The 15606-nt window shown below is 41.7% G+C and overlaps 1 protein-coding gene across 3 annotated transcripts in view; it reads left to right on the top strand.

The window, feature by feature from the left end:
- Positions 1–15606, top strand: part of LOC110978223 (uncharacterized) — a 55328-nt gene extending 39722 nt beyond the window's left edge. For 2 of the 3 annotated variants that reach the window (XM_087132721.1, XM_087132722.1), the window contains 16 exons: positions 143–385; positions 572–814; positions 1010–1252; positions 1467–1718; positions 1817–2059; positions 2781–2899; positions 3177–3300; positions 3478–3726; positions 4157–4402; positions 4761–5003; positions 5352–5600; positions 5963–6069; positions 6206–6437; positions 7020–7133; positions 7396–7515; positions 8294–8481. In XM_087132721.1, the coding sequence (XP_086988847.1) occupies positions 143–385; positions 572–814; positions 1010–1252; positions 1467–1718; positions 1817–2059; positions 2781–2899; positions 3177–3300; positions 3478–3726; positions 4157–4402; positions 4761–5003; positions 5352–5600; positions 5963–6069; positions 6206–6437; positions 7020–7133; positions 7396–7515; positions 8294–8466 (3200 nt within the window). In that variant the 3' untranslated portion in view covers positions 8467–8481. Of the gene's footprint in view, positions 1–142; positions 386–571; positions 815–1009; positions 1253–1466; positions 1719–1816; positions 2060–2780; positions 2900–3176; positions 3301–3477; positions 3727–4156; positions 4403–4760; positions 5004–5351; positions 5601–5962; positions 6070–6205; positions 6438–7019; positions 7134–7395; positions 7516–8293; positions 8482–9116; positions 9337–10521; positions 10598–10777; positions 11127–11539; positions 11600–11816; positions 11868–12411; positions 12553–13109; positions 13152–13630; positions 13697–13901 lie in introns of those variants that run through there. The other variant, XM_022233042.2, reaches the window with a different exon arrangement.

Below are 15606 nucleotides of genomic sequence, written 5' to 3' on the forward strand. Positions count from 1 at the left end.
CTCTGGATTTGAGCTCCACTGCACTTGGCCACATATCCTACTTTCATTTGCCTGTTGCACTCGCCTCACATTAATGAATGGCACTTGAAATTATTTTGAGCACTGTTAACATCAGAGCATGCTGTTTGTCTTCACTTCTTAGATGCTGAAGCTCCACAGATCACCGGATGTCCCCTCACCACCGTCGCTACTCTAGCCATGGGGGCTTCTGTAGCTAATCCATTCTGGATTGCTCCAACCGCATCGGATAATGTTGGCTTGGTGTCATTTGAATCGACTGCCGAGCCCCGAGATCCGATGCCAGCTGGAAGGACCGAAGTGACGTACACAGCCACCGATGCTGCTGGGAACACGGAAACATGTACTTTCACTGTTGTGGTGTTAGGTAGGTGATTTGGAAATGACCAGCTTAATGCTGTGACCTTTGACATTTACATTGTACATATACTTGTAACTCATAGCACATTCCAGTCACTGATGTCTGTAGCATTTAGACAAGCTGCTACACACTTGTCGGCCTACTCAACTTAAATCACGCCACTCAATACAACAATTTTTTTTCCCCTGCTAGACAATGAGGCACCTGTCTTCACCTTCTGCCCGGCTTCCCTGGACTTTGCAACATCAACCAACGGCTCTTTCGCTGTCCCATCCTGGCCAGCACCTAATGCCACTGACAACACTGGGAACACGACGATCACTTCTGACTATAATGGTCAGCCTTTAGCGCTTGGAACTACGACTCTGATCACTTACACTGTGGAGGACAGATCGTTGAATTCTGATACCTGCATTTTCAATGTGACCATCATTGGTGAGTGAGGCAGTTTGTTACTTGTCGGAATCAGAAATGAAAAAGTGTGCAACATTTACCTCAAGAAAAAAGTGAGAAAGTCAACTTGATTGATTTTAACTTTAAAACCCTGTGGAATAGGACCATGTTTTGTATGCTCAAGCTTTTTACACAGACGGATTTTTCAAAATTCCTTGTCTGTTTTTCTCTCGACAGATGGAACTCCACCGTCTATCTCCAATTGCCCGGACAGTTTCACGGTGTCAACTGACCCCAGCCAGTCCAGTGGTCAAGCCAACTGGACAGAGCCTACAGCAGACGATAATGAGGAGTTGGTCAGTTTTTTGGCGGATGGAAATAGTGGAGACTTTTTCCCCCTGGGTGCAACATTAGTGACCTACGTAGCTACAGACCGCGCTGGCTTTACTGCTACGTGCAGCTTTAACGTCACTGTTGGAGGTAGTTCCTTAAATACCAAAGCTATCGTGAAAAATAAACATCAGTTTGATCCTTGCTTCCAAGGGTGTGTGAAGTTGTATTAGAACTGGAGGATTCAGGACTGACAAACAGCTGAATCCTCCAATTTCAGAGAGAAAAAAAAAGAATAGTCCGTTGGTCTTCAGTTAGCTGACCCAATTTTGACCTGTTTACCCGTAATCTTTGGCCTCCATAGATAACATCCAGCCACAAATTACTGGTTGTCCCGAGAACGTTGCACTGAATGCCACAGAAGATGTTGTCGTGGACTGGACACCTCCAACGGCCTCTGACAACGTTGGCGTGGTCAATTCTTCGTCTTCACACGTGCCAAATGACACGTTTGCCCTGGGTAGCCAGACAACCGTCCGATACCAATTTGAAGATGCCGCTGGCAATGTGGCAACTTGCTCGTTCCTCGTCACAATCTACAATGCAACGATTGGAGGTAACTGTCGTGGAATGGTTGACCATGTTGTCGAGAGTCTGTGTTGAAAGTGTTGCGGTTGGTAACATAGTCTGTTTTTTTTCCTTCTTCTAATCCAGACGATCTGCCGCCAATGTTTGTATCATGTCCATCGGATCAGGTCGTCCCCACTGAGGCAGGACTCTACAATGCCTCGGTCACATGGACGGTTCCCATGGCAACAGATCGAGAGAGCACTCCTACTGTCACAGGAATCAGGAACCCTGGTGATGTCTTCCCTGTTGGCAACATATCAGTCTCGTACACTGCCACTGATTCCTTGGGTCAGACTGACACGTGCATCTTTTTTGTAACAGTCCGAGGTACGAGAATGTTAATGTCCACCTTGTTGAACGAGTATCACATTGTCATTAACAGTATCCAGTGGTTTCCTTTCGGACTCCAGTTTTTCCACACTGTAGTGCACAACTTTCCTGTCGGTGGTTTGATGAATACTGAATGACAACAAGGCTATCTAAGCTTGGGGTCGGGCCCAAATCATCAAGCACAGCAGTTCAACAATGGACCAATTTTATACACAGGGATGTGCAACTTCAGTTCACGGCCGGTTCAATGCACATTATTGCCGATAAAGTGCCAAAAGAGACATTACATGAATGTGTATCACTGGATTACATAACACTGCCAACCGTAGCAGTGCAAGACAGTGTCTTTGATGAATGACAATGATGTCATGCACACCAAGCTGCAGTCAACATCACGTCTACTCCTTGCGGGAAGGAGTGCTTAAAGTCATATGTTATAAGATTGTATGTCCATGCCTTTGTATGTGTACAGTTGCATATCCATGTCTAGATGGTTCATAGTCCAACCATCACAGTCCATCTCACAGTTAAAAGACATACATCATCAAACCTTATCAGCCCACAGTCAGTGACATTCATCAAACCTTATCAACCCACAGTCAGTGACATTTGCTCTAGGGAGTGAGTTTCTTTTTAGTGCAGCTTAACTTTGCTGGAAAGCACCTGTGAAGAGGCTTTCAGAATTTCATTGATGGAGAGTTTATTATGTTTTTGGTAGATGAGGAGAGCCCAGAACTTATGAACTGCCCGCCAGATATCAACATGTTGCTGCCTCCGTCGCAGTCAGCAGTTGCCGCAACCTGGAATCCACCGACGGCTAAAGATAACTCAGGAGAGGTGAGTTTGCTTCATAAAAGGTGGCGAGGGCAAATTACTTACAAACATCAAAAGTGTTAGTGTGTGCACTGTTGACAATTTTCAGCTGGTACAGGGGTCTCAATTTCCGTGTCGTTTGCTTTTATTAGGCATCTCAATGTTCAGCTTCATTTTAGGTACTAGGCAATTATCATATTAATATAAGACTAATAGAATAATATCCCTATCCCTTTTCTTGACGGACTGAAAAGCATATATCCCTGATTGGATTTCTGTCTCAATTTGGTTGTGATTTTAGGCCAATGTATCTGCCAACTTCCAGTCTGGATCAACGTTTGGAGTCGGTCAAACTCCTGTCATTTTTACTGCAGTGGATGGAGCCGGCAACACGGACACATGTAATTTCACTGTCAATGTCACAGGTAAACCAACTGTAGTATTATTGAAATGTTCTATTTGATGTATTGAAGCTGGATGTTGAACATTGTTCAATATGCCAGGAAATTAAAACTGTAGATGTTGAGGAAGTAGACAAAATGTCCATTAATCCACTTTACATTGCTGCTTTCACAATGTATCATTGTCCTTCATGCCCACAGGTGACGCACCACCAGTCTTTACCACCTGTCCATCCAACATCGAAGTCAACACCACAGCACAGCTGGCCTATGCCACGGTCTCATGGATGGTACCAGAGGCAGTCGATGACGACAGTTCTCCCATCGTGATCGAGGCCAATGGTTACGTACCAGGCAGCCAATTTACTATGGGAACCTGGACAGTCCGTTACATTGCCACAGACTCCAGTCAACAAACAGCCACGTGTGAATTCAACATCACTGTCACAGGTACTCTTCTAATCTTTTAATGCTTCAGAAGCCCACTTCCTCGTCTGTTAAAACCCGTTTGGCCACCATTTAGTGTTAGTGTCCAATTCATGACCTGAATACAGGAAGCTGACTTCTCTATCATTCGCCACTGCTTCACTGTTTGACTTGTGGATGGAGTAGCTCTCTGCTTGTTAAGATTGGACGGTCATACAACAACACTCCTTTTTGTCTTCAGGATTTCTCAAGCTTCTCAGCTACTTGGACATTTTACTTTTTGGAACCCTAAAGTCCACTTGTGACACAGTTAAGGATGATTTTTTAACAGCAAGACATTTTGCAGAAGGCCTTTAACATGCTTCAGAGACTGTGGCTATCCACCACGTACTGCAATCCAAACGAAGTCCTCTGCAGACCAAGCTGTAATATTTTTTCCCCAATTTATCTGTAGATCGAGAAGCACCGGTAATTGAAGGCTGTCCTTCAGACATCACAGAGGTCACTCTGAACAATGCTCCATTCACGGTCACATGGGTTCCACCCGTAGCCACGGACAATTCTGGGGAATATTCCATTATGACTAATGATAACCACGCACCAGGAGAAATGTTGAATGTTGGAACATATGACGTCATCTACACAGTCACCGATCCCAGTGGAAACTCGCAAACTTGTGAATTCACCATTACTATCGAGAGTAAGTCAAATGAATTGCAAATTTTGGTTTGTTTGGTTAAAAGTGCATGCCTGCATTTTGCAATGCATTGCCGTCAATGTGTTGTTTTGTTCATGTAATGTCTCTATTCCTCAAGATGACACGAGAGATCAAAACGAAGAGCTGAATACTCTGTCTGCTGCCTGTTCAAAATTAATAATTGGCAAATTTTGCAAAGCCGTTGAAGTACTGTTGCGTTTACTCCTTAAAACAACCTGGCCTGCCAGGATGTCGCTCTGTCAGTGAGCTTTTTGAACTCGTATTGAAGATAACTCATAAGATGTCTCACTTTGGTGATAGGTCTGTCTTGAACCGAAACTCTTCATTTGTTTGAATTCAGATGATGCCCCTCCTGTGTTTACTGCCTGTCCACCAAGCACTACGGTGTCTACAGATCCTGGTCAGTCCTATGCTACAGTTAGTTTCTCCTTCCCTAGTCCCTCTGATGATCGCAGTAATCCATCTTTGGTCGGTAGCCATGCACCAGGGAGCCAGTTTGGCATTGGTAGCACGACGGTGACCTACACAGCCTACGACTCTGCTGGCCAATCGACAGACTGTGTCTTTGTCATCACTGTCGAAGGTAAAAAAATTGCGTGTCTGCTCAGACTGCAAGTTAAGGAGTCCAGTTCGATTTCAATGTGCCGTTCTAGTTTTATTTAGTTTTTTTCACACCTGGTCTTCATCTGGCATCAGCGTCGTGCACAGAAAAGAGTTTTCTATCTCGAAAAAGAGAGAGATGCGTTCCAAATGGTGAGGCAGCTGCAGCAGAGGTCACCATTTATGTATTGACAGCCTCACTGTTAAAATAAAGCAGGAAGCACTTTTGATGTGGAGAGTTAACCCTACCAGACAACAGAGGTTATCCAGCACAGCTAGTTCTGGTTGAATTTCTTTCACATTCAGTACTTTTGGGGCATTTTATTCCCAGATCGCGGGGACCCTGTCATCATGAACTGCCCATCTGGCCAAACTGTCTACATCTTGTCCACGAGCAACACAGCAGCTGTATACTGGACACTGCCAACAGCCAATGACACGAGCAATGTTACTTTGACTTCCAACAAGGATCCTGGCGATGCATTCAGTTCAGGATCTACCTTGGTCAGATACACAGCAACCGACTCAGCAGGCAATGCCGACACTTGCTCCTTCTCTGTCGTGGTGCTTGAAACACTCCGTAAGTTGACCATGTGATCTCATTCCTCATTTTCGACTCAATTTTACCTTCATTGTATTAAACTTGTGTGACCTTCGAGTTTCTGTTCACTTGCCACACAGTCTCTTTTGATATTAAATGAAACACTTTTCTTATTAATTGGCAGTTTCAAAATTCGTTTTTCTCTTGGTTCAGAAGAAAGTTTGATTGAACGTAGAATTTTTGCTAAAACTGGTTAAGTTTGTTTCAAATATGAAAATGATGTTTTTCTTGCTCTGTTTTTTTTTTCTGGAGAATTCCAGATAAATATAAAAACACTCAAAGAAGATGAGATCTGTAAATATTCATTAAAATAAATGTTCTTCTTGTCTGTTGCATTGCAGCAACCTATGAGACTGACGGTAGAGTAGAACTGGTCAGTATTGGTTCCATGCCCCGTCCGTTCTCTGAAAGTGACATTCAGACTAGACTACCTGCACTCAGAGATGATGTAAGTATGCCTCTTCTAGAAGGTATAGTGAGAATATTTGTGTGGCCCGTGAAAATGCCGTGAACTTCCAGAGCTTCTAGGGGAAGTTTCCCAAAGTAGTTTATCTCAATTCAGTTATATTTTTCCTCCCTCTCAGATGGACCGATTGTTCCGACAGAGCCCGGTCAGCAGTGAATTTGTTGGCATCATGCTGACAGGAAGCTCAGTCGGGGGTAGTAACCAGGCCATTGTTGAGTTTGATATCTTTTTCACCGGTACCCCGCCTCCTAATGACACTGAGATAGCGAGTGCATTCTACTCTGGCTTGAGACCGGTTCAGAATGAGTTTGACTCCGGAAATGAGATCTCACCTGGAACCTTCATGCTGAGTAAGTTCTGTAATTGCTGAATGAAATGACAAGTTGTACATTAGGTCTGGATCAAGAGGCAAAACTTAGTCTGCTTTGTGGCAAAACAGGACCTTCTTATCCTGAGAATCGCTCCAATAAGCTGATTGAAAACTAAATTGTGAGGTTTTTTATCTCAAATGTTGTTGTTTCACTAACACATTCAAATTTATAAACCCTACCCCTGAATAATTCAGTATTGTATCAAGTGATTTTGGCAAGTCCTTCACAAGCACCCTGCAGCTCTGGAGTGGTCAGGTGTCTCTGAGCCATGTGATGGCTGCCTGTTACTAAAACCTGACTGCAAACCCTGTGATTGCAGCAAGGGAGTGGTTTGTAATAGACTCCAATTTGGTGGCGAGCTTTGTACTGATTGGTGTCACCCATGCTCAGTGCTCGGATCATATGCCCACCTTACGGCAAGTGATGTCCCTCCGAGTTCGTCAACGGAGTCACGAGAGCCATGCAACTATTCTATGATGGACTTAATCATCTTGTTTGGAATCGGACAATTCCATCCGCAGTCATCAGCGCTTAGACCAGCCTTTATTTTGCTTTGATCAGGTTTGAGTAGCTGTCAAAATATCCCATGTGACAATGGAGGTAGCTGTGTTCCTGATGGTAACACCTTCATCTGTATGTGTACACAATTCTGGAAAGGAGACTACTGTGAAACAGGTACGTGTGCTGCAAACTTTAACGTCATACAAAGTAATGCGCAAACTTCAATTTCCATTTTAATTACCGCCACATTTATTTCCCTTGTATTTTGTATAAACTGTTGTATTTCAGGACTTGCTTGGGTTGGATTGGAATTGAAAGCGGTCCAAACATTTTGGAAAGAGATGATTAAAGTTGATTGTGAAAGAAGTTACTGTCAGCTTCTTTACCTGCAAATTCATAAATTTGAATGATTTTTGGTGTCAATCCCATATCTCAGATGTCAACGAGTGCGTGGAGAATGACCCTTGTCCTGCGGACCGTGTTTGCCTCAATCTCCAAGGGAGCTACTTGTGTGGATGTGCTCCTGGCTTCACTCTGGTCGGCGACTCTTGCATATGTAAGACATCGCAGATTGGTTTGATATGCGGTCATTTGAGGGCCTTCTTTCATTGCGTACTACAGATCAGATCCGTGGCTGGTTCCCACAGGAATACCACCTGTGGTCACAAACTGAGTCTGTTACAACACATCCTGTACACATGCGGCCTGCAAGTATTTTCAAAAATCAGCTTTACTTTCAGGTTTTTCATCGTAAAATGTTGGAAAAGAGGGCACAAAACTCAAAACTTTCCGGAAAAAGAAGTCGTTGACAAACTATGCATTCCAGACAATCAAAATTGCAATATTAATATAATTTTTCATCACAGCTGAATATTGAACTTTCAAATGCAAGTATGTGACGTGATTCATAGTTACTCCATTTTGTGGCTTGATGTACCTGTCCTTTGAAGAAATGTATCATTTCACAAAGTACTTTGTCAGCATTTGGTTTGCTCTTTGCGCGCTGCTGCCATTGGCAGGCAGAGCCTCGATTTGGCAGCTTTACACAATAAATATAGCCAGTTCAGTGATTCCCGTGTATGTTGCTTATGTCATTTTGCGCATGCTGCACTTAGTTTTTATACCAAAATTATTACCATACAATTGGACAAAACGATTCTGACGCAATTGTACAAGCTGCCAGTTTGAAGCTCTGCATGCCTGTTGTGACAGCGTGCAAAGAGCAAATGGCACTTTGGTACGATTCACCAACATTATCTACCACCAAGTGTGTTCACGTTGGAATCTTTCAGATATTTCTACTTCCTAAGATTTTCGTTTTGCTAATTTTTCAGCGGCATCAGAGTTCAGGGGCTCTTTTGCCATTACTCGTATTGGCAGCTCAGATGCTGTGTTTACCTTGGATCTTGAAGACCCAACATCAGAGCAGTACCAGAGAATAGCTGGTAATGTCACTCGTGTGGTAAGATGTTGCTTCATAATCTTGATTGACCTTGGCAGATCTTAAAGGGACAGTCCATCCATTGTCATTTGTACATAATGTTCCTTTGGGCAATAAAAGTAATATTTAATGGAGTTCCCCTAAACAAATCTGCTAAACTTTCAGTGTTCAGTAAATGCTGTCCGTTCTGAGAAAAGATTTTTCTAGGATTTTGATTTGAGATCAAAACTTGCTGAGTCATGTTTTGAATTCTGTCTGAATGCAGCTTCTGGACACATTCTCACACTCCGTCGAATCCCGCTTGAACATGTTTCTGATTGGCAATTTTCCAAAAATGCATCTTTAGATTCGTCTCTGGAAATGGTCTCGTTCATTGTTTTTTCAGAATGATAGTTTGCCAGAACGGAAGAATTTCACAATTTTTTACTTCCATAATCATCTTTTAACCAAGAATACTTTTGAACAATAATTTTGTCTGTCAATCTTTGGATAACTGCAATAATGGACTGTGCCTTGAAAGCCCTCTGTACTGAATGTAAACCCACCGGCACGTTCTTTATAGAAGTCCAGACAGATGCTATCTGGAGATATAAGCTATGATACTTCAACAGTTGGACCCCAGCTTGTGACTGACCAAACTCGGCCATTTCCCATACCCTATATAATTTCCATCTCAATTGTTCCTGCCTGATATATAACCCGACTTTTACCTGTAGCTGGACAGAATCTTTGAAGAGGAGAGTTCCTTCATCACATCCCGTGTCCTGGGGATGTCCAGTGGTAGCATTGAGATCCGTTATGTCCTTACCTTTGCGGAAGACACAGATATGAACGAGGCCATGGTTACCAGCCAGATGAGCAGCAGCATCTCAGCAGATGGACAGATTGGAGATAGTGTACTCTATATCAGACCCTCTTCATTGACTGTTGCAAGCCGTACGTATGCTCCTCTGACCATTTAATTGTCAAACTTGGATGTTTTTGTCATTGTCACGAAGTGAGATTAATTTGTTCAAGAGAAATAACTCTTATTCTATTTATGCATGAGAGCCAAACATATAAGATGACATGAGTGTGCGTTGACAGAAACAAATTGTTGATTTTATTTGGCCAGTGTTTCCATGTAGTATTTTTATTTAAATTAGATAGTTTCACGGGAAGAACAGACAAACCCCATTGGATAGCTCGACTCTTGCTTAAGTCCTTTCTCATGAGGTCACCAGGGTCACACAACAAAAGGATTGAGGGTGTTCCAGGCAGAAATTTGGTGGGGTTAAAAAAATTTTCGGGGTGTAAAGGGGACTTGCGTCGGAGAGTCCGAGGAGAGGGCACGTCTTGCCAGCCTCGATGATGTTGCTGTAATTGAGTCTGAAACTGCAAGCATCCAGCCAGTTGCTTTGAAGAACTTAATGATTGGAAGCTAGTGTATCGGTGAAGATAAACTCCTACCGATACGCAAGGCGGAAAAAAAACTACTCGAGACGCAAGATTTCCCACAAGAACCAGGTGTCTACGCAGCCTGGTTCTACTGTGGGTATTGGACTAGCAGTCCGATCCAAGGGCTGGCCAGAGACTCAAGGAACAACTCAAGACTCGCGGTCAACTCAAGACCGCTGTACGAGAGAGAGTCAGGCCGGTGCCCTGAAGGCTACTTTGCGGTGAGACAGCCCGAGGGTTCCTGGCCAAAACGTGAACCAGTCATCACTGCAGTGACAGAAAGGATCCTTTAGAATTTTACGTTCAATTTAAATTGCGCATCTACTGCATTCAAAACCCCAAAAGTCCCGGGCGTATTTTATATCGTGTCAGATCAACAAAATTGTAAATATATAACCCCACGGGGTTGGGGGTAACCAGGGATGTGACAGTCATAGTTAAAATTATTGTTCAGTAAAGTACGCAATACACATGGTAATCCTTGAATGGATGAGGGTTGAAGTCAGATCAAAATGTGAATAGGATCTGGCATCTTTAGACCTAGATTTGTATTTAAGTTATATCGTCTCTAGAGTTTTTTCACGTACTTTGGTAGATTTCCCTAGATTGCCAATGGCAAAAGGGGAGTCTGTTTACTAAACTGAAACATCTGTTGCAAACTGATTCTTTTGTTTTCTGTCACAGAGATTTGCCCGCCTGGTTTCTGTAAGAATGACGGCACCTGTTCACCAGATCCTGTCACTTATGAGAGCACCTGCACGTAAGTTGGCATGATTATGTTAAAAGGGATTGATGGGAAGGTAGGATGAGGCTATTCATTGAGTTCAGTTGGGAATGGGTTAGCTTGGGTATTGCACTGTGTTACTCACTTCAAAGTTGATTGCCTATTCAGGAGTTGAGGTATCCAACAATGTTTTTCTTGACTGAATTTTCTCTACAGATGTAAGAGCCCCTTCTCAGGTGAACGTTGTGAGATTACAGATGTCTGGTCCCCATTGGTCATCGCCATGGTAGCGGTTGCCGCGGTACTTTTGCTAGTCTTGGTCGGTCTGTTCATCTCCTGTTGTTGCTTCCTTCGCAAACGTCTGGACGAGGAGCCGAAGTACCCTGGCATCCATGGGGCCGAGCAGCATAAGTCCTTTGTCAAGCTGTCCCGCCCTGCACGGCAACGTCAACCATCTGCCGTTGAGCCACCACGCATTCCTAGAGGGCGCTTTGTCTCAACAAGCTTTGCTGAACACACATCTCATGTTGACCCCGGCAATGGCAGCTACCGCCAGGATGACGATGTAAGTTGACAAGCGGATTTGTACAGTCATCTCAATATTGCGGGTTTTGCAATTTAAGTGCAAGTGCTGCTGTGAATTGTACTATGCTGAATCAACATATACCAATGAGAGTAATCCACTCCTGACCTTCATGTATTAATCTTGTTCACAGACCTACATAATGACGTCATGCTTTGTTCACATATGCGTCTGCCTTTAGCACTGAGGTGGGACGTGATCCATCGATCCATTGAAATTATGTTTTATGTCAATTGACGTACAGTTTTGAGGTGTAGTTTTTCTAGTAGTAAATGTTTTAGAAATTTATGATTTGTTGCTATATTGCACATTGCATTATTTCATGAGGCAGTATCTATCAGAAGCAATTGGAGAAACTATCTCGTGTTGATAACTCCCATTTATTTTCTTGACAGAGCTCTGATCAGGGTGTCACCTCCTATGAGAACCAGGCATTTAGCATCCCTTACCTGCAGGTATTTCAAGTTTGGAGACTTTGGTGATAATTTTATCTTCCAGACTTGAGACATCAAGTTTGACATTCTGCTGAAATCCAGAGCATTTCTGCCGTAGATTTCCCTGGCCAAATGTTCACCCTATGAACAAAGTAATGGTTTAGCTTTAGTTTTGCAGCTAAGAAAGTTCACAAACTGTGAACAAGACCATTTACTGCCATTGTTGCTTCTGTCATAGGATGAGGTGCAGTCAGCTCGCAATCAGGGCTTGGCAAGACAACTACAGCAGGTAAAAATTCTAACAAAAGTTCATAATCTATTACTTCTTTCACTAAAAATTGAACAAGAAAAATACTTCATAACTTAATTTTTTCCTATCAACCCAAACTAACCAGTTATATTTGGTGTTTAATGAAAATTCTTCTACTTGGCAATTTTGGACTTTTTTAACATGAATTCATTCTAAGCTGTAATCAGATGTTGGGAAACTGAGTGTAACAGTCACTAATCATTGTTATGTTGAAAACGTGTGTCCTTTTGAAAATGTAACCACTCTGCCAAACCATTTCCTTGAATTGTTTTCAGAGGTGAGAATGAAGGATGTTAGGTTTTAACAGGAACGATGCAAAATCCCAGAAGTTTAATTCTAAGGAAATTGAAGACTACAAACCAAGTAGGCATTATGTATCAGGTGGGATTTGAACACGGGGCAGGAAACGGGCAAGCACATGATCTTTGGACCGACCTCTGACATCGTTACCCAATATTAATTCAAATTGGCCGCATTGTATGGCATTGGAATTATCAAGAGACTGGAATCTGTCCGAATCCAGATTGCAATGGACTGTAGGTCGTTGGATGGCAGGCCACCAGATCTAGCAACATTGGCCAACGATACACCATTGCCAGACTACGATGAAAACGATGAGGTTTTCCCAGTCCATGATCCATTCCCACACATGGATCATACTAGGGTGAGCAGTTGCCAGATTGTGTTGACTGATTTCAACTGGTTGGATGGGGGGTTATTGTAACGTTGCTGACGTAGGAGGAATTGTGGTAGATTCAGTAGATGACACGTTGACGTCATGGTACTGGAGTGTAAAATTCTATCAGAACAGAATTTTGAGGCTGTTGTGGTTTTAAAATGATTGTTTTCTTTCTGGGATATTGGACAACTAATTAAGCTAACATTTTAATCATTTAATTTGAGTTGTTAGACGTTGCAAGTGATGTCTTATTATTTGTTACATGTGGAAATATAACTCTGTAATTGAATTGATTGAATGTATAAACATCTACTAAAGTTACTAAAACTCCAAATTCATGACGAACGCTTAGTCTTTGTTGTTACTCCTATTGAAGTTTTCCCACCAAAACAATTTATTTCTCCAAACATTACCAATCAAAAAAGAGCACCAGTCGAGCTGAAAGAATTATCCAGTCCAAATATCATGAGATGGTTGTATGTGGAAACCAGTTCCTCATGACACGACTGATAAATGATCACAAGGAATGTTCTTTTATCCAGGATCACCTGCAAGTGCAGCGAGTGGGCTATGCCAACGACGTGGTGAGTTGACGGAGTGATATTTGAGTTGTCCTGATCATGATTGCTTCACATGTGCGTGCTGTTGCGGGGACCAAGTTGAAGCCTCAAGCCCCAGTGCTTACTTTTCTGTTGGACAATCACCTGTCTCAAACTTCCAGGGTGAAATCTGCGCAATAGTTGTTAAAGCCTCCCCAATAAGCCATCTGAAATGATTTGGTATTTCTCATCATGATAGTCAAGACCTGATCATAGTAATACTGTTGAAAATTGTAACAGTTCTAGTGCTGACCTTTCTTGAAAAAGAAAGATTTTTGCTAGGAATTGAGGATAGACAGACAAAGTGTCACTGTCTTGATCAGTAACAAGTCCCTTTCAAATTTTCAGTATTGAGTGATAAATTTAGATGCAAATGTTACTTTGATTCCCCTGTATATCTGAGAAATCCCATTTGGCAGACTGGTCCATAACAATTACTTTATTATGTTTGCAAATTTCCTCAGGCACCTGATTACCCACAGGCCTCTACCTTTATACGACCCTACATAGCAACGGGGCAAGAAGCCATGGTGAGTATAACTCAAAACATGAGCAAAGTGCGGTAAGATCATTTTTGGACACAGTTGACTGGTTTGTTTTTTGCATTGAAATATTCAGATCAATCAGATCAGCTCATTCGTCTGTTAAAAAGGTTACAAAAGAAAATTGGTTATTCCTTACGTTTGAGCGAAGTTCTCAGGTCTGAAATTGTTGACTTCTGGTTTTTGTCTTCAGGAGCACTATTACAACTCCCAGCAAAGACGTCTTGAGGATGACTACTTCTAGTTGGCGTGGAATTCACTTGAAATTTTGCGGCACAACTCTTAAGTATCCCACCGAACTCCGGTTACGGTAGCAGAAAAGTTGGGCAAGTACATGCAAAGCAGATTAAAATAATGGGAGCTCGCTGGAAAATGCTGCATGGTGGATTAGTGATAATTTATTTTGGCTGAATACGTACATGTGTTTTTATCAATAAAACCGTACTTGTCTTGAACACAGTATTACTTGGTGGTACTATTGAAAACTTGCCTTAGAAAATTGGGCGAGAATAGTCATCTTTGGGACCAATGTCAGTTTTGAAGATGGCCCTTACTTCCATGCATTAAGCTGTTATTTTACCAGTCTGAGCTGAATTCCAGAGTTCCCACCAATACATGACGATATAAGTGGTGTAGCTATGACCAGTGTTTTTTTAACTTAAGAGTTTAATCGACTTAAAATTGTATCCTGATGTCTTGACACTTTTTTGATTTTTCTTGTATCTGAATGTTTTAATGTTATTTGTGTACATGTATTTGTGTGTTTTAACAACCAGTACTCAATCCTAAGAAATTTTAGCAAGTCTTAAATTAAAAACAGTTACCAGTTGCATATACCTCCGCCATTTCTTTGTGGGTATTTGGTTTGTGCTGGTGTGATTTACTGGCATTGTTAGCCTGGAAAATTTTCTAACAACCACTGCCATGCAATACAAAGTCAGCAATCGTGCTAATCAATTTTAATTCTTTTTTCATGGTTTTGTTAGATTTGATAAGTCATCAGAAGCTTCCTATGTTTGCATTTCAGATGAAAATTGTGGTGTGTTAGAAAATATCTGCTTGGGTTAACACAGTACTAACGGTGTAAAAGAAGTTAAAAATATTTAATGGAGTAGGTACAATTTCTCTGTGTATGACATTTTCATTTTGGAGGAGTTTCATATTTGCTATAGTTTTTTTTTTCAATTTTATGGAAGCCAGTTATATAGTCCTTGATTCAGTCTTGTTAGTACTTAGTAGCGCTGTAGGACCTATATGTATATTTTTGAACTTTTTAAATTTTGTATGAATATCTTTATATTTTTAAACTGTTTTGTTGGTGCTGTACTCTTGTAGTGTTAGCCAACTTGAGACAAATTAATCTTTTAGATTTTAACAAATGATCCTACATTGTGTGTATTTCAGAATACTTTTTACTCTTATTTATTATTCAGTAATGACTGTCACAGTCCATTTTTTATTTAAACTGATCTTCAGTGAAGCAAGTTGATTTACTACATAATCTGCAGCGCTGGAAACATTGACTGAGAAGAAATGTTAACTTGTTTGCTTACGGAGTGAGAATTCCCTGCTCAGCAGCATTTTACAAGTGACTAATTGTTAAGTTACACCTTTTCTCTTTTTTTTTGCATAAACTGTGCATAAGAGACCAATGTATTGGCTTTTAAAGCGTGCCAACTGTGTCAGCCTGAAAAGCGACCATACACACAGCATTTTTTTTTAAAAGACTGCACGTACTAATACCTTTCCAAAGATGCCTCAGAGTATCTAAAGATGTCTCATTTGAGTACCCTTGTGTGGCAGCTACAACGTGTCCACATTGTATTTCCCATAATTCCAGTATTGTAAGCAATTTAAACCTTTTACTGCAGGAGAAGAAATAAAGCTATAACAAACCA

The sequence above is a fragment of the Acanthaster planci genome, linkage group LG02 (assembly GCF_054643075.1).
Source record: "Acanthaster planci isolate LZ-2023a linkage group LG02, COTS_SCS, whole genome shotgun sequence".
NCBI lineage: Eukaryota > Metazoa > Echinodermata > Asteroidea > Valvatida > Acanthasteridae > Acanthaster > Acanthaster planci.